Source organism: Atractosteus spatula, chromosome 12 (assembly GCF_055471065.1).
Source record: "Atractosteus spatula isolate fAtrSpa1 chromosome 12, fAtrSpa1.hap1, whole genome shotgun sequence".
Taxonomy (NCBI): Eukaryota; Metazoa; Chordata; class Actinopteri; order Semionotiformes; family Lepisosteidae; genus Atractosteus; species Atractosteus spatula.
The window spans coordinates 29,477,649-29,498,100 of record NC_142717.1 but is presented as its reverse complement, the minus strand read 5'-3'; the positions used below and the strand labels follow the sequence as shown (position 1 = coordinate 29,498,100).

The 20,452-nt window shown below is 37.1% G+C and overlaps 1 protein-coding gene across 4 annotated transcripts in view; it reads right to left on the bottom strand.

Moving 5' to 3' along the window:
• Positions 1 to 367: 367 nt before the first annotated feature.
• Positions 368 to 20,452, bottom strand: part of nfatc1 (nuclear factor of activated T cells 1) — a 102,767-nt gene continuing 82,682 nt past the window's right edge. For 2 of the 4 annotated variants that reach the window (XM_088929720.1, XM_088929721.1), the window contains exon 10: positions 938 to 1,107. In XM_088929720.1, coding sequence (XP_088785846.1) covers positions 1,052 to 1,107 — 56 coding nt within the window. In that variant the 3' untranslated portion in view covers positions 938 to 1,051. Of the gene's footprint in view, positions 1,108 to 20,452 lie in introns of all 4 variants that reach the window. The other 2 variants (XM_088929722.1, XM_088929723.1) reach the window with 2 other exon arrangements.

Sequence of the window (20,452 nt, the reverse complement as noted above, 5' to 3'; positions counted from 1 at the left end):
TTCTGTGATGTGTGTAATATGTATGTCTACTGCACAGACAGCAGCATGAACTCAGTGACTTAACTGACTGTGAAGGCAAATATTTTGAGCTCCGCTTAGTGTTGCTGCCTGCTGGCTTATTTATCAGTTATTTTTGGTTTCTCTAATGTGTCACTTCCAGCACTTGGTTTGAAAAGTTTCTCACAACAAACCTGACAGAAATATCTTTTGGCCCCAGTCAGGAACTGAAAACTGTAGTGTACTGCACAGCAATGTGGGTCATTTAATTAGAGTAAAAACAAAGGACATCCAACAGCTGAAGATGCTTGGCTTTTGCAATAAGGGCTAAGGCATAGATTAAGTAACGTAATGTATGAATTACGTGAAAGTTTTTTTTTTCCTTTTTTGTTTTGCTTTCAAAGAACCACAGGGTTGCGAAACAAAGGCAACATAACTACAATCCATACAATTTGTTTCCAGCTTTTTCTCTCTGTAAACATCAGATAAAAATACTTATGTAACTTAAAAAAAGGACAAAAAACTAGAGAACGTGCTTCTTGGCTTGGGTATAATATAAGGCACGTCCTTGGCTGTTCCTCTTTAGTACAAGTTACAGCCAAACCCATGCCGGGCACTGACAGCCTGGAAGCTAGCATCACTTAAGACTGGACATTGCTTTCTCTTGTTTAGATGGCTAAGCCAAACCTTCTATATGTACAAAAAGTTCATTTTACAATAAAATGAAAGAGTTCTTGGTCCTTGGAAGATCATTATTTTTAAGGCAATGGGTATTCTGCTTTTTTTATTGTTGTTGTTTCTTGGAGTTAAGGCCTTCATTGACATTCATTGACATTGACACTGCAATGGAGGAGAAACTTGTCAGCCCAAAATACCTTCTCCACAGACACAGTAAATGTCATTTGTGAATTGTTTGGAAATTCGATTCTTCAGTCACGGGTATGGGAGACATCAGTCCCTTGTTGCTGTGAAAGCTGTGCTTCGAAATGTTGTCCTGTCCTCCTGCCTCCAAGCTGACTGTGCTAAGAGTCCGGTTGGTGGAGATCCCACACAGCTATGCGTGGCCATGGACAGAAATGCTGGAGAGGTCATTCCTTATTATCTCATTTACTGTGAAAAAAACAAAAGGAGGAAACAAGAATAATAACAGGTTACAGGTACTGTAGGCTTGAGCACCAAAATATTAAGAGCAAAAGATGTTAAATGAATATACTGTAATTACACTGACAGTAGGCTGGTAAAATAAGAAACAACACATGGCATGGATTCTGCAAGGTTCTGAAATATTTGCAGCCCAATCTGATCCTCTTCCTCTTGCAGGATTTCCTTAAGTTGAGGCTGTGCAGTTCAGTCCCACATACAGTACCATTGACAAGGAGCAATGGTATTATATGTGCGGCTAAACTTCCCATTTCACCGGTCTTTAATAGAACCTGGATGTGGGAATAGCTGTTGTCAGGTAGGATAATGGACATCTCCCCCATTCTCCACAAAGCCAGCAGCACACTGCGTGTCACTGACAGCATTTATTCATTGGAACAGGGTGTTCCTAATGATCATGTCAGTAGGCATACAAAAACCCAACATAATAATATCCATTCTGTTCAGTTTCAAAGGTTTTGCTTTTCCTGATATGGCATAAAAACAGTGGTCTGTATTGAAACAGGTAGTGTTCATCTTTCATGACCGAAGAGGAACATTCAGTACCCTCCGTAAGCATCGGGACAGTGAAGTTAAAATGGCTGTTTTTGCAGTATACTCAAGCAATTCAGATTTGATATGAAAAGATGAATATGAAGCAAAAGTACAGAATGTCATCTTTTATTTCTGGATATTTCTGTGCTAGTATGTTGTACCATTTCAGAATAATGGCACCTTTATTTTAACATTCACAATGAAAACAATGCATTTATTTTGGGATTCTTCATCTCAACAACAATGACATTACAATATTGGGATACTCCAATATTTCCACCTGAAACATAATTTAATCAGACATCAATTTCCTCATTTACTGGAATAGTCTTTTTCAGACAATGAGCACAAGCACCGAGATAAAATGGTCTGGAAACACCCAACAAATTCTTACAAAATCCTGATACAGTAATATTTGGACAAATCAAACCATGAATAAATTCACAATTGCCTTATTTCTGTTGAAAGGATGGATGGATAGTTTGCTTAATGATATTGTCGCTCCGATCAGCTTAAAGTAAATAAATGATAACCACCTAAAAACATTAATTACAATATAAAATTCTGGTGCCACAGAAAAAAAACAAATTGAATGTGTCACCAGCAGTTGTTCGAGACGCGTTCCGAGATTAAACACTTTGATAGGCACTTCTGTAATCAGAGATTTGTCCGTCTACATATCGTACTGCTAAGCATTGTTTTTAAAATAGAGATTCTAATTAGAGCAGAGGGAAAGAGTCAAAAAACAAAAGCTATCTGACATTATGAGGCAATGAGAAATAACATGGTCTATGATTTCCTTAGAGATGCTTCATGCTCTTGCCTTTCCCATTTCCCTGCAAAATGTCAACCCCACACGGTTCCCACACTCCAAACTGCATCCTTTTATCAGCTGTGTTCTTTGGCAGATGAAAAGGAAATGACTGAACATGGCAAGGACCAGCTGGAGCTAAATAAACAGCAGGACATCTATGGTCCTTCTGATAAAAGGAAGATATCACATCCTAGGCAGCTCCTTGTCTGAGAAGCCCATCTAGAATGTTCAGCAAGCATTCAGCCTCACGGAGTCAGAGGAGGAAGTGTCTTTCTCCACGTAGCACAGACCAAGCTGCCTAATCTGCTTTTGTTTCTCAGAGCAAGAAGGCTAAGACAACATGAACATACTGTATGCGGAAAGTCTCAAAACCTGAGCTCCAAGGAAGGCTGGTGAAATAAAAATACTGTTTCATGTGTGACTACACGGATTTGTTGTTTTACACCACATGAGAAAGGAAAAACAGTCTGAAGACACAAAGGGCAAGTGCATGAAGATCACATTTGGGAAAGTAAATATGTAGTTATGTATAACAATTAACAAATTGCTGTTGCAGCACTGTAGAACCTAGAAACCTGTACACTCTAGAAAAAGAAACACTGCATAAGCTCAATTCACATCTCATTTCACCTGAAAAAAAAACCCTGTTCTACCAAAGACAACACCTGAAAACTGTATTTCTTTATTTTATTATTTTCCCAGATAATAATTTATGCAAAACACACTCAACTTTAAATCCATCATTTAATAATGTAATGCCTGGCGTCTGAATAAATATAGTGTCTGAACTTTCAAAATTCCCCAAAAATACACATTTATATTAAGACAGCATGGTGGCACAGTGGCTTACATTGCTGCCTCACAGGGCTGGGGCCCAGAGTTCAATTCTGGACCTGGGGTGCTCTCTGCATGGAGTTTGTATGTTATCTATGCGTTTGTACATGTATGCTTAGATTTCTTCCCACAGTTGAAAGACATACTGACAGGTTAATTGACTTTTTGGAAAATCAGTCCTCGTGAGAGCTCTGCAATACACTTTGCATCAAGAAAACCTCGATCTGCTGTGTCAGTGTCAATACCATACTGACAGAAATACTTAAGACAAAACCTGGGCCAGGCTGTGGTGCAATTTATAGTGTAAAACCATGTTCAAATCATTCCATGCCCTTACTAGCTAGCCCATAAAAATACTGTACAAGAAGGAATGCTTTTTATGTCATTTAATGAGGAAAGGAGCATGTGTATTGACTACTTTCAAACATACAGGTACTGTATCTATACATCTCACGTCTGTATCTTCCTGCTGTTGGATCCTGTGGTTTACTAAACTGAGACAGATTCATCTGTTTTAGGGAATTATGTCAGAAGGGAAATTAACTGAGTGCACCTGCCTTGTTTCTTTTGAGAGTTCAGACAAAAAAAAACTCCCAAATTCTCAGAAAACACAGTGCTTGTCTGGCTATTCCAATAGTCACCCACATTACTTAATCGTCACATACAAGATTGCTGTCCTTTTAACAGTTATACCAAACTTGCCAAAATTATGCTTGTAAACCAAAAGTGTAACAAAATAGAAAACTTCACTTTCCTTGGAGCTTTCAATACAGTGTCCTCCAGATTTATTCACACTCCCAGTAAAATGGGAATTAAAATCATCATGTGACAGTATGGAATATGAATTAAATTATGTGTCTTTCTTAAAATGTTCTAAAAATGTTCTATTATAATCATAATAGCCATATTTGTCATAAATAATTGCATTAAAAAAATCCAGATGGTCACATTTATTTACTCCCATGAAACCAATGCTCTACATGTGAAGGTTTGAAACAAAGCTAAAAAGTCTGCATTTATACGAGAAGGACTCGTAGCATCTTATAGACTACTAGCACAGGGCCAATTCAGGTAACAGATTCATATCTGTGAACAAGACAACACAATGTGCTCAAAACAAGCTTAAAGTACACAGTCTTTATCAATCACTCCTGATATGTTTTTCTAGAGAAAAGAAAAATGAAGATCAGACTTAGATCCCCACTGTCGATGCCTATTTTTCCTACACTTTCTTAATACGGTCTGAGCTCTTTTCTATGCTGTTTTGAGAAGCAAAACCACAATAGAAGCTGCAAACTGCAAATCACATACATACAGCTACACTCTGTAACAGAGGAGAACAACATTCCTTTTAGCAGTCTCTTCCTGGGTGAAAATGTGTGGAAATCTTTGTGGAAAAACTAAAATAGAGCCAAAGTTGTGTTTACTATTAACATGACTGTCTTCTGCCAAACCAGAATTTACCTGCAAAATTTATTTTTAGACACTCTATTATATAACAGCAGGAGCCGCTCAGTTATGTTAATTCATTCAATCTATAGTTAAACACTGCTGTTGTATTTATTGCTGTATACTTTTGACTTTGAGGAATTATAGCTTCTTTTTGATAACTGGGAGGTACATGAAAAATAGAAAAAAAAAGTTATTTTTAAGCGAAGGAGCTCTGTAACCGCTATTGTTTGTGAGTCATGGTAAGTTTGCCTTTTTTTTGTTCTCTGGCTTTGAACATTGACACCTACATCACAACCACAGTGTTTTTCTTTATCAACTAATACTTTCCATTTTCGCCTTCAACATTTCCACTGACAAAAATAAAAATGAAAAAAAAAACAAAACAAAACATGCACACTTGTCAGTTCCATGGGTAGTAATTTGACTCTACCTTTTGAATCTTGAGATAAGAGCTCTCTCCCCTTGAAACATTACAAGCCACTGAAACAGGATGTGGTAGACTGTTAGACCACATGAAATTATGAGAGTTATTTATAGCTAACTAATGATGCAGTTGTGTCTCTTATCAATTTCAGGGTAAATGAAAAAAAAAAGTAAAAATTATTGTCTAATTCGTCATAGCACAGGAGATGAAGCCACAGCCCTCTTTGAAAGCATTTTTAAAATGTGGCAAAGGGTTTTCATTTCACAACATTTTTCGTTTTGGTCAAGCTGTTTCAGCTTTGACGTGGTTTATTCACAGGCTTCTGATTTTCACAGGCACTTTAAGGTTTAACTGTTGGAACAAAGCTCAGGTGCATTCGATGATCAGATAAAGTACAACATCGCTGGGAAAGAAACAGTAAAAAAATACTCCCATTTACTGTACATGTCAAAAGAAACTATAGATTGTGTCTGGTACATCTTAATGACAATGTACATTTTCAGTATGAAACTGTAAAATTATTTATTTTTTACTTCAAACTGAATACAATATAGCAGTAACGAATCGTTTTTATAGTAATGCAACACTTAAACACAGTACTTGTGCATTCAAGGGAAGGAAGGGTATCACAGAAATATCAGCCCCATGCTACTGTGAAGTATATTAGAGCTCTGAATGAGTCTTGTGCAGTGTGATACCCAACATTTCTATGCCCTTAACTGATACAACTTATATATATATAGAAACAACACAAATATATGAAAGAAAATCTCCTTTTTGTTGAAGACATCCCCATCCATTATTTTTACGAGAGATGAATTCTTGTGTCCAAGTACCACACTCAAAATGAAGAAAAAAGCAACTGATAGACAAATACAAAGGGGTACTACTCACTGTAGGGAAAAGGGATGTCAAGAACAAAGTTATTAACTTGTCACATGTGTTCAGTAAGTAAAAACATAAATACCTAAGCAATCTGGAACAGGAAAAAAAGTTGTGGCAATTAAAAGAAAGATATTGATCTCGCTTGCTTATTATTACCGCTCATTTCTTTCTGATTCAATGGAGACTTCCTACAGCCGGTATGTAGAGCTGGGTTGGAAAAAGTGTACTTCAGACATCTGCAAAGGTCTTGAAAAAGAATTCTTTTCAAATGACTAGGACAAGGAAAAAGGTCAAGCTCTCTCCTCATGTTGCATTCCTCCTGAGTTACGTAACAGCCTGTTGGAAGCTATCTGACTTTTTTTTCTTCCTTTGCTTGAGACTCAAACAGAAGAATGTGTAACCTCTTTTTATCTTCTATCTTCAAGACACTTTGTGATGTGAAGGACAAAAGAGATAACTTTATCTACATGAAAAGAAATTGTGCTGTTGTCAAGTATTGTAATAAGAACTTTTCCCACCTACACCACAGTCAAATAGCCATTATAATCAAAAATAATTCAAACAAAATGTTTTATTATTTTAATGATTATGTTTTGTTATCCTGAAAAAAGTATAAAAAATAAAAGTATACCATCTTCTCTTTTTAAGTGTCATGTGAACAAGTGATATGTTCCTATGAATGTTTTGCTACTTCAATCTCTTTAAGCATTACTTAAACCTTTAGGACAACCTGCTTACTGAATTGCACTTTATAAAAAACACAAAATATTAATTTGTTCTATACAGCCAGGACAACATTCTATTTCTCCCTGGTAAACGTTTCCCTCTGCAAAATAACCCACCATCTGAACCTTCAGTCATTCTATACAGTACAGCTACAGTAACTTGATTCAACTAAGAGTTGATGTTGTATTCTCACACAAAATCCAACTGAAGTTCTTAAGCACTGCTTTTTAAGTTGGATGTCTTACACCATCTATCATGTATCTACTGTACAGCACGTGATTCCATGTACTCCATTTGGATTTCCACCACAATCCCACTGTTTTTCCATTAAACTAAACAGGCTGTAAACCTGTGAAACAAACTTGTGCTCTAGATGGTGTAGCAAATGTGCCATATCCTTAGTTAAACTGGACTGCCTGTCAGTTATAACTCTCGGGTTATTAAACCAAGTACCCAGGTGACAAAAACTCAATACATATTTTACTGCTCTTATGCCATTCCATGAGCTCTCAACAGTACACTCAAGAACAGCACTGCCAACCTAGCAAAGTTTCAGTTTATTTTAATTTTGTCTAATCTTCTCTAACAACTATTGAATATGGCTTTCATTTTCAAAGCTGTTCACCACACCATCACCACAAAGTCTAGCCAAAGAGGTGTTTGTAGAAATATTTTGACAACTAGGTTTTTGGGGTGATTATAGAGAAAAGACACCTGAAAGCACAAGTTGGGATCCCCTGGGGTCCCTTTTACCGATAATGCATGTGAAAGAAATTTTCTTTGTTGAGTAGCATGTAAATTCAAAACAAAACAAATGAAACTTCATCAAATGCTGAGCAAAACTGTTTAATGTAGTCACGCTGAAAAGTGATTTTCATAGCTTTCATAGGAACATAAAAGGAGCTTTTATGTTCCTCATTCTTTGAAAATTATTTAACAGATTAAAGGTAAAAAATCTAGGTGGCACGGATATGGAAAATAAAAATAAGTATTTTATATAATTTATTTTACAGATTTTATTTGGAGAAAGGAAATTTTTCCAAATTATTTTACCCACATTTCTTTTTGTTTTTCTACTTTTACCTTTGTTTTTTTTAATTAATTTGCTAAATAGCCAAAATACTGTAACACTATCTTAGAAAAAATTCTGATATCACTTTCCCCAATGAAGGCCGTAATCATCCATCTAAATTTAGAGAATTTCACATCAGCTTTCATAAGAAATTATTCTGACTCCATTTACCTATAACCCTTTTGGGATTATGTTCATTACAATACATTGCAAACAATATTAATGCGAGATTATTACAGAAATAAGTCCTGTTCTTCAACAGTGCAAGCTTTAAAAAAGAAATCAAGAAAAAACAATGTAGGAATGGAAAGTCTAACACAGAGGGTTCCACTGCCGAAAATTAAAAAACAAACAAACCCTCACCAAAGAAGAAATGTATCTTTTAATACCTCAAATGCCTCTGATCTCTTTAAAACCCAAACTTATTTTTATCTCTTTTATCACAAAGAGCCATCACCACCGGCTGCTATTTTTAGAGTGCATCTGACAGACAACAAGTAGTTTTAATAAAACATGATCCTCTTGGCTTAACGCTTCTGTTACTAGTGATGAATAGTACTGTTACAAGTGACTGTCACATTATACAGTACAATTGGATAACTTTTCTACTTTCGTATCTCCCTTCTCTACCATTACTAACTCCCACATACTGTATATACCTTAACTGCTATACTAAAAATGCTGTGGTCTTTTTATTCTGGGTGAAGGGGGTGTCCGGAGTTTTGAACGTGCAAACAATTCCAACAACCTAAGTAAACCTGGACCTGGTCAGTACCAGGATGGGACATCTCCAAGGAAAACCAGCTTTCTGATGTGAGCTGTGTTGGAGCTGGTGGACCAGTAGGTGGCATTCTGGCCTCCTGACCAGATTTTCAAAACAATGTCTCAGTGTGGCTAGAAGGGGTATGTGTGTATCATACGAGCTGTGGTCCTTCAGATCCAGCAGTAAATAAACTTTGGATAGTTAAACAGGGGTACTGTCTGTTGGGTCATTACAGAACTCACAACACTTTTGAAAGGAGGAGGGTTGTTAGCACTGATGTCCTGGTTAAATCATTAGTGTAAGAATTCCTAACTGCTCCACTTGATTAATAGCGAAGCTGCTGGTGCTGTATGGCTGTTCCACAGGTGGCCAGGGCAACAAGTGGATGCTGCCTATCAGTGGTGAATATAGTAGCTCCCCCTCCTAAATGTGAAGACATTTAGGATGCAAATCACTATGGAAATGCAATATATGTTTATCACATACAGTATATAGTTATTATTAAAATGTTTTAAAACACATTTGAGGGAAAATGCCTGTTTGAAGTTCATTACAGTATTGCTTTGCTTGTATCCCTTTTCTTAAATTATTATATTTCATGGTCTCCACTTATACAGAATACTGCCATATCAAAACAAGGAATATTCACACAAGGGAACACAGGGTAGGTTTTAGAGTACTGTAAGTGTAAATCATTTAAGCTAGCCATGAAATGGAACAGATGATATTTCACAAGCAAATATTTTATTATGATTATTACATTTGAAACAGGGTTAGTGTAGGTTTAGTTCATCTCAGACTCCCAGCTACTGGACGTCAGTGGCTATTCCCTTGCCAGCTGAGCTAAGGCATGACTTGTTTCTCTTACAACTCCAGTTCCCTGCTAGTCTTACAAATATGTTGAATTTGCTTCAGTTATACTTGAAACTGCAGATGTGCCACTAACATATCCTACACACCCTACAAGCGGCCAGATCTCTACGAGACAGCTTGTCCTGTCATGAAAGGACAAAAAAGGTTAATCTCAATTATCTGTCAGATAATTATAACATTTGTGCCAGTATGATTTTAGTAGAAACTTCATTTATAACCACAGAATGAGTGATGGCAGTACGTACATCCTAAACTTTCCTTGCTAGATTATAAGATTTATTTAAATGTCCATTAGTATAACAACAGAAGAAGCTGAAGGATAGTAAATTCCAATTTACTATCCTTTCCACCACTCTGTTTTTCTCAGTCTACATTTCCACCATTGAATAACCAGTTATTATTTACCTTGACATTTTCAATAGAACCCTGCACCAGCTTAGGAGAACTGAAGACAACCTACACACGTCCCTCAAGCAATGTAGTGTTATTCCATTGTTGCATTTCGAAATATCAAAGTGGCCTCTCACCTCAAGTGGTGGATGTAGGCAATGCAACCCTAACAGAATATCACTGGTTTGAGGTGCACCTGTGATCCTCCCTACTGACCTAGATAATGCTGTAATCCGTGCCTCAATAAGCAAGCTCCTGACTGAAGAGTCATAGAACCCTGCATATTTACATTCCTGCAAAACCACAGAAATGTGGGAATCTCCAGCGCAGATGATAGATTTCCCATTGCTTAACCATAGCAGTATACTTAAGATGACAATGGCCCTTTCTTAGACCACTATTGTTTATTACACTAAGCGGACAGTGAGTTTCTTCCTGAACATAGTGGGTTTATGTTACAGTATTATCACTTATGGTGGAAGTCTAGAGCCCATGCACACAGTAAATGCCCACCTGAATTGCATTTCCTAGATGTGCGCTTGAAACGCCTGAACTGGAAACTGGTCTTTATAAACATCCATTTCCAGCCATTGTCCTTTTCTCTGTCTCCCTGTAAGCAATCTGCCTGAGGTGAGAAGAACTGGAATCGTAAGAAAACAGTAGAAGAGAAGAGAGAGGGCTCATAACAGGAAAACACTTGACATCTGGGGTTACATACTGTATTCAGGACATTGCACCGCATTAGTTTCAGGTTTCGGATTTTGCACTGCTTTATTTTTGGTGCAAAGATTTACAAAAGCAAAAAGAGCCATTCGGATGGAAACTCAAAAGAGACTTTGTGAAAACAACCACATTTTGCATTTACCACCATCTTCTAATAATTTTCAGAATGAATCTGTTTTCAAGTAATCAAATCATATACAGTAAAATTAGCATGCTGGGCACTAGCATGACCATAACGTGAATACAACATGAAGCTGACATCTGTTTTTAGGTCTGCACAGAAAATATTCATCGATTGCACTTTGAGCCATGTTTGGGAATATGCTTAGAGACCAGCAGTATGACCAGTCAATCAATCAACATGGTTAGGATACCAAAGAGATAGTTCATCTGGTGAAAGAGATGTATCTGTAAATAAAAGGGTTATACAACCTTTACTCCATAGGATGACCTTTGTAATAAGGCAAGTGAATATCTTTAAAGCTTATCCACACTTTAGAATCTGATGCAGTAAGCAATTAATAAACAGGAAAACGCTTATTTGAACTTGTGGAGTTTGCTTCTGAAACATTAAAGATGCATTAAGATTGGGGTTTTCAATCTAAACTTGAAGTTGTATTAGTAAAATTCAATTTCCTGAGTCTTATTTCTTTTTTTGTTTCCCCACAATATCAAATTTACTCTCAATTTCAACATAAACACTTTATGGACAATTTACTACCACCCACACGTATCTTGAAATCATCAGAAGGAAGGGTGCAGCCATTTAGGTGATCATATTCCACCCCGCTGATTGAATTGTCAACATTAAAGCACACAAGGGCCAGTCCTTCTTCCCCACCTCAACATCTTTCAAGCGACTGTCTAGAAGCATTCTCACATAGCCAGGTAGCATTCTGCAAATGTGGAACCACAACTCTTGTGGGTGGCAAACATGTACGTGCATATCAGGAGGTGTTAGCGAACTGCTAGTCTCACGGTGCACTTTGTGCCAGAAAGGCAGAGAGCCAAACAGGTTACTGCCTACTACACAAGTCCTGCTAATAACTTTTTTCAAAACAGGGCAAGCTGACCAAATTTCAATAAAGAAGCCAACTAGTTTTATTACCATTTTGTTGTTTTTGGTTTATTTTTAAATATTCCGAGGCAAATACAACAATGTGTATGTTTTGACCTTTATTGCATTCCTCATTTTAAGAAGGTTAAATATATTGCAAATACATGGCTTTTTTTACTTTGCTGGAGACGACCACAGTTTCATGTTTCATCTGAAGCTTGGAACACAAGGAGGTGCAGTCACACACTCAGCACTCCAGTATAGAGTACGAGTCAGCTGAAAGGGACTGGAAATGGAACTTTCTTAGCCACAGTTAAACAGCCTAGCCTCATTTCAAACTACAATTCACCCTGATGTTATAATTATGTGTCCTATTGCTTGATGCAGAAAATGGGTTTATCTGGAATGTAAACCAAATTTACACGTTCTTCCAAATATTGAGTCTTGACTATGTTTTTCCAAAACAGTTGAAAGTACTACACTGATGTAAAGGAGGGCTAATACTGTATATTTCCAAAACCTCAGCATGTTTTAAATTGCTACTTTTCAGAAAATGTGAAGTGATAATCTTAGGTCGTGTATTTTAGTCTGCAAAAAACCCCAAAATGTAACAAACACAATAATACGATATCTATCACATGTACCAGGATCATCTGAAACTCTTCAGGAAAGCGAGACCGAGGCCTTGCAGCGCTTCTGCTTAACCTTTACAAACAAGTCTGAACTCAGACCATACATGCATTTTTATTTACTTAAAATCATTGATTTGAAGAGTTGGGAGGTGTGGGACTCTGGATGTCTGTGCTGATTGGGAGATCCTAATATACATATTCTCCTCACAGGAATGGGGGGTTTGGTTCTTTAATTTCACTGAATGTTGTACACAATGTTTATCACACATTTCTGAGAGAAGGAAGGCCAGTCTAGCTTTAATAATGAGAAAAAAAAACATTTTCCAGTTCATACAAAGTGAATTCCTTCCTTTACTGGCATTGGAGATCTGTTCAGCTGATGCAGCTGCATTCCATGGAGAGACCTCTTAATTCCCAACATCGTAAAAAAACAATATATCAGTCCTTGTTTAATTTCTGAACAAGGTGGATGTTAAACATAGCAAAGTATAAGAACATTCTATTACAGGGCATACTGGATATTATCAAAAACACAGCAGGACGTTGTTGCTTGGACAGAACTGCTTGGTACCAGCCTCAGCTATAGCTGGACGGACAGGCTTTGAATGTGTTTTCATTTGGTGGTGAGTGAACATCACAATTCTAAAATGATTTAATGGCCTTTAGCAGCTGCACGGACATGGAGATATTTTGCAGCCTGGGTCTCAGGCCAAGCTGGCTCATCACACGCCAGTAAGCCTAACAATAGGAACAACGGTGAGTACATACATAAGCACGTTGGCAGGAGACGAGGCCTTGGATCCCGATGAGGAATTCCCTCTCACAGTAATAAAGTGGGCAGCTCCGTCAAATGTAATTAAAATTTATTTGGGGAATTTTGTTCTTTCCATTGGTTACAAAAACTTTAACAGATTCCAACCTAAAGCCAGAGACACAATGTAACTAAGCTTATTCCTTATAAAATCCTATCCGTATGACCTCTCCCGACTGAAATAAATAGGAAGTGAAATTTAAAAAGCAAAATTTAAGCACTAGTGAATTTCTTGGTCAATCAAAGAAATTAAACACCTAAAAAATAGGTACAGTACCCTGTAGCATTACTCATCTTCATATTATACAAGGAAAATGGTTACTCAGAAAGACTTAAGTTTTAAAAAGTAATGTTATTATTAAATTGTGACAAAGATGAATCACTGGTCACTGGTTTAATATATATCTGCCATTTCCTCTTTTAATACCCAGACAGAAACTTTACTGTATGTTCTGACAGAGGTTCTGCAAGTTCAAAAATCAAAGTTTCAATGTTACTGCCAAGGAAACATTCAGTATTCTGTACTTAAATCAAAGCAAAGACAACCCGCAGACATAGGTTAGCAAGCACAGAACTGCCTGTATCCTGTACGAACAGGTTTTCTCTCCCACAGCTGATGATTAAATGAGCTCTGGGATGAGGATGTCGTTGTGTGCTTTGTGGAAATGTGCTTTTGCCCCATAAGTGATGTCAAAGCCCAGATGAGTTGAAGAAGTGATAGGAACACAAAACACTGATGTCTTTCACTGAGGAAATGGTCTTCCCTTTTTCAAAGCCAAAACAATAACAATGGCTTCGTATCATCCACTTTATCATCTCTAGATTCTCCCAGTCTCCATGGCCTGACACCATCTCTCTATCTTTCCCCTCTTTCCTACCTCCCTAGGTTTTATCCCTGCTGGATTCGGCATTGTTTTCTCTAGTGCAACACGCTTGTGTTTATTCGGTCGGCTGCGTCTCAAGAGCCTTAATCTTCAGCGTGTGGAACTGATTCATAACTCTCTGTGTCAGAGCTGTGCACACAACTGTAGCTCTGCACCTGGTCAGACGCCTGGATTGAATTCTCAAGAGTCTTATAAAAACACAACCAGCTCTGAAATTAAAGGACCATTACAACACTTTCAGTGAGCACTGTACTGAAATTCTGTGCAGTGCCTCCTCTCCTTGCTAAATCCATCTTGGGTTTCAGCTTTGTTTCTATCAACTATCATACTGTACTTCTGATGACCAACTGATACAGTAATGGTCAGGAAGCCTCTTCATATTTCCTCAAAATTATAAATGGGAAAACTATTTAAGCTTTTAAACCAATCAACAGATTAAATGTTGTTTTCTTGTCTAAATGACCCAGATTATGATATGACAAAAACACAAGATTTTTCTTTTGGGTGTATCATGTGCATTTTCATTTACTTCACACTACAGTTGACACGCATTTCAGAAAAATAAAATCTGTAAGCAAAGTGGCAGACGAGAAAAGAAAGAAACTAAAGCATACCCTTCGTACTCAACTGACCATCTCTGCGCCTGTTAGATTTCCAAAATCACATAAAACGAAGAAGAGATGTAAGTAACATGTCATTAAGGAAGATCCACCACAAAGCCTTTTGCTACATATGTGGCTGTATTAAAATATACAGTATATAAGTTTTTAAATATCTATTTAAAAGAATAGATTGATTTTCTTAAATGTTATATAAAATCATGAGTCCCATTGTAAATCTGTTCAGAAATTGATGATTAATGACCCAGCAGTCGAGATTCACTAATTTATATTATATTTTTACAGAGGAGAACCTGTTTCAGATACAGTGCAAAAAGTTAAACATACTGAACTGATTACATATATTTCTTGAAAAAAAGAAATGGTGGTATATTTTACAAGGGAGAGTCTCTATGTGGAATTCGGCCTCATAATCGAATGTGCTGATATCAGCATTTATTCACACGTGTATTAAATCACCTATTTGCTGTCAGTTCTATTATGGGATTTCAGAGATGCTTTAAATCAGACAGATGACTTTGAAACTAAAATTTCAAACAAAAATCTTAAACAGATTCATCATAAACTTTTGAACACTTAAAAACATTTTTGTGCTGATCAATATTGGCCTATGGAGTAAAACATTATCATTTATGTATTAGTGGTAACTGGACCTACATGGACAAATGCTCAAGATTAGGGGACAATTCTATAATATATTTTCTTATATTACATTATAGTGTAATAATATTATTACACTATTATATTATCATATTATTTTATACTTTATTACATTATAATTATTGCTAGCCAGTAGCTGGTTTGTTTCTTGCTTAATTACTTAAGATTATTTAATTTGTATTTGCTATACTAACATCCTCAGAGGTTTGAGTTTGAGCTGCAGGTTCAACCATTCTTTTCTTTCCACTAGTGTTGTTGTCAAAAGCTGTGCTCTCAGCTCTATCCTCATGCATTTAAACCTGGAGATATGGCTGGCCATTCAGTTTCTACAAATATCTACTTCTTTTCAAGACACCCTACCCCTCTTGTGCAACCAAAATGAATATTTTGAATGGCTGCATCTGTATTTCATATCTTTTATGACCGAATTCCTGCCTGCCTGTGATTATAATCTGCTTCAATATTTCTCAATATACCCATCACTTGAGGCATAAATGTCATCTATAAATTAGAGCTGCCTACCCACCAGTCGTACTCTTTACAGCTTCAACAGTAACGATGGACTCTGTAGCATGATGCAACATTTTCTGGCCAAAAAAGGGCAATTATGTGTTATGAGTGAATTAAACTTTATGCTAACGAACAGAAGTGTTTGACGACTTGTTGTTTCTCCCTGCACTTCATTAATAAGCTTTACAGCATTATTCTAAGGTTATATTTCCCCCACTGAATTTTGTAACTAGCTTTAAAATCTGTTCTTGGACACTGTTATAAGTAAAATTATACCTAATGGAAAATATTTCTATTAAAAAGCTAAGAGGGTGAAATGCACAGATTTGGACTGAGAAAAGAATGAAAATAATAACACAAAAAGACAGATGGCACTAATGTCTTTGTTATTGCCTGGATTTTAGTTTTGGGGGTGGACCACTTAGATTATACTTTGTCATAACAGTATTCTATTAGTAGAACATCTCTGTTAAATATAAAATATATTTTAATTTGCTCTATAATCACAGCAAAGAGCATACACTGATTGACATTTATGTTTTCTCAAAGATTGTAAGATTTAAGACATGTAATATTTGTAAGATGCAAGATTTTTGAAACTATTAATTGCCTGCATGCTTAACACATACATTCTGAAGACCTATATTGTGTGGAAATATGTCATCACAGTGTTTCACAGATAACAGGCTTTTACTAAAGTGCCAGAGACATTAATGGAAAAAAATTAGATGTACCAGAAGTTTTATTAGTTAAGGGGCCTAAGGATTTACAGCACATGGCCTGTACAGCACTTTGAGATCTTTCCTTTATTCTTACAACGACTGTCTCTATTCTGCTGGTTATGGGGAATTACACTGTGTAAATGTTCAAGAATGGAAACATGTACTGTGTGTTAGCGTTTTTGGCTGTCAGTTGTAGTGGTACCTGCCACCTTGATCACCACTTTCTCTCTTTTAGTTGAAACATAGAAATAGCCAACTTTCTTTAGAAAGATGGAGTGCATCACCACTGCCTTTCCTTTAGTTTCTATCCTTTCATTTCTAGCCTTATAAAATAAACCTGTTTTCCATAAGCCGAGTACAGCGCACGCCAAGAGACCACTGGATATTTGCAGGTGATGGGGAGACACAGCTTCCCCCTAGCTCAGTCTCCGAACACTGCCTGCCACATAATTTTCTCTTCAAATATTCTGGCAGTCATCTAGTCATCTGCCAAGAGGAAATAGCTTCTGCGTAATGGGGGTCTGGCAACAGGCAACATGACTGAAAAGACAGAGGGAAAACAGAAGGCTAGGAGGAAAACAAAGAATGAAAAGGAGACAAAAGCAAAGACTCGGCACTCGTTCATCAGAGGGCTCGCTTGTGCTTGTTCATTCTTTAGTGGTGTGTGCCGAGGGATCGTTTGTCTGAAAGCCTGTGGTGTTAAAACTTTGGGTGATATACAGAAGTTTATGGGCCGGTGACAGCAGCTACTGTGAAGAAAGGAGGGCTTTTTAAAGGCCCATTGCTCGCCTGAGCACGGTGAAGTCAGGGAACTGTTCCAAGTGCAGCAGATAACACTGGCTTTCCCCATCCCGACTGGCCGCAGACCACGTCACTGCAGGATACGTTTCACTGAACTCATAAGGGGGCTATAATTAAAATACAGAATGCTGCCCTTTACGTGTTTGAAAATGTCATATACTTAACACCCTGCCATGTACGTAGAAATAGTGCATATCTTTCAACAGAAAGTGATATCAAACACATCAATTAAAAATCTTTTAATAGCCTTTAATGAAGGGGATGCCGGTGCTATTTAGAGCTTAGTTGGATCATACCAGTTCTAAACACATTCTTAACTTCATTGACATCCAGCAGAGAAATCTAATAATTCCTGTAAGATGAAAACACACAGTTTTGTCCACTGAGCAGTCTGCTTTACACTGCCTTTGAAAAAGATGAGCTTTACAGCATCAGCTAAATATTTACCTTAAAATGCCTTTAAAATGAGATTTTAACTTTAGCTGAATCTTTAACTTCAGTGAATCTATAAAATGATCCTATACAGTATATCCGTTCCAGAATTTAGGTACTAGGGAATTGAGGTAACAGTACAGATTAAACAATATTTTCAAATATATGAGGGCAATGATGTTCACATTTTATGTAACAAATCCAATTTATATGACTCACTTGCTTTATTTTTAAAGAATGGGTCAGGCTGACATTTTGCAGACATTTTGTCATCACGCCTCTGTCACCACATCTGTACAGTATTATATATATACTGTAAATGTTCATATACTGTAGCTCTGTCTATAAACCCTGGAGCTACTCGATCTTCTTTTCACGGTCAAAATCACAGTGACGTAAAAGAAAAGGTACTGCAAAATGTTCCTTTAGAAGTTTTTTTAAACTCAAGCGAAAAAGAAGTACATCAACAGCAGCAGAAAAAAAAACTGTGAATGAATAAAAAGCTCCTGCTTCTTGAAGGAGAAAAAAACAACCCAAACAAAAATGAGCTAAGTGTGGCTACCTCAAGAACACAGAGGCTATTTTCTCATCTGTTTTTCTAATACACACAAATCCATCTTTTTGACACATGCATCAGCTATACCTCTTTAGCCTTAGTGCAACTGGACCTTTTTCTGGGTGCTCAGTACTTTGTGCTTAATGCACAGTAGTATCAAATAACCCAGCAGCAGACTTGTGTGAGGTGACTACTCAAGAGAAAGCACCCCTTCTCCACCTCAAAAATGAAAAAAAAAACAAGAAACCAACCGCCCTCTACTCGGCTCTTTTGCTGAGAAACAGGCACACAACACCTCTAGGGGCCCTGGCCTGTTTTGATTTAAAATGAAGAGTTTTACAAGGTGGGGGCTGAAGCTGAACAAAAAAGCGCCAAGGTAACTCTTCAACATCTCTCTCTCTCTTGTGGCTTGGAGCAAGCCCTCTCTCTCTTCCGGAACCTATTTCCTGCCCTATCCAAGCTTTGCAGCAGCTGCAGTTGTCTGATAGAGCTTTGGGGGTTGCCTGATCTGAGGTTCCTACAGATGGGACGGAAACCGAAAACAGAAAAAAATACACAGAAAAAGCAGCAGCGCAAGACGGTAAATTGGGGTTCAGTGCATGAAGTTGGCGGTGAGCAGATATAGTGTCCCCCTGTAATCAATGTTTTTGTCTACACAGGAAAAATAACACAGCAGGCATAGCAGAGGAGGAGGTGGGGGTGATGACTGTAACAGGGTAAAAAAGTAGATTTTATTACTTCAGTGGCCAAACAGCCCTGTGTTCTTAGGTAGTAGACTGCCTGGACCGAGTATTGCTCCTAGTATGCCATCTTATTTGCGTTAAATTAAGAGCATCATAATTGCGAAAAGTATAGTTAAGTATAATTAGTTTGGAATTAGTCTGGTGAACAAAATAGTACTTTAACAATACTCTATGTACATTAATTATTAAATACTTCTAATGATGCCATTGCCGTTTGAGAGCTGGAAAGCATTTTTGAATGCTTCACACATACAGTACATTGACAGCACAGGTGAGTAATAGCTGCAAATCCAAAATTTGATTTGCAGTGGATATCCAGGATCTATGCAGGTTGATGCTAACCAGTTATTCTTTCTCCATGCTTGCCCTAATGCAGAAACAAAGTGCTACCAACAGGCTAACCTCAAACTCACAACAAATTCAGCAGTATTTTATTTTGATTGTCATTTGGCAGACTCTACAGGGATCTCAATCTCCAAATGTTTAGAAATGTTTGGTGGCATCAGTTTGCATTTATGTTGTTTATGTGTCATGCTTACCAGTTCACAGCATGAATGAATTAGAAATTAATTCTTTCACTAGGACAGTATATTTTAGACATCCCTGGTCTTTCCACATTCCTCTTTAAATATACAATATATTGTATCCAATTTCATCAAGTTATAGACATGAAAAACCTTATTTATTTACATAGTATAGCAATTACTCACCAGCCAGATTCTTTCACCATTACTGAAGATAATACGATTGAGTGGCTGGAATTATGAAAGGAATTTGTTTGTTTAAATGGCATCATTTAACATTAAAGATGAAATGCAAAGTCATAGCACTTTAGAATTGGTAAGAAGCTAGTGGAGACCCTACTACTAAACTAAAACTAACTAAACTAAAAGTAGAAGAATCCCTATAGAATCATAACATGATATCTAGTTCCTCATCTTAAAAGTCTAAAATGAATAATAGCATGACCTTAAATACACTGCCTTTCACCCAATGTCTTCCATGGTACTTAAGTAAAAAGAAGTGGCTTAGTCCAACACCAGTCTCTGCAGGGGTTCATGTTAGCTCAGGTCAGCTCATGTCAGCTCATAACATCAAGAAACACAGACATTACCGATATCATCATGTAAGGCAGACAGCACAAATTGTGAAAAATACATCTGGGGACTTTGGGAAATTACTGCAGTTGTATAAGAAAATAATTTAGTCAAATTTTCAAACCTTTTTTCTTTCAAAAGCACATATGAAAATCTATATTTTACAGACGCACACTCATTCTTAGTTGCTTTCTAGATTCTTGAGAGCACCTCATAAACAGCCCACACTAATTGTGTTTTTCTTGCATTGCTCCTTAAGTCTGCAAATGTGTACAAGCT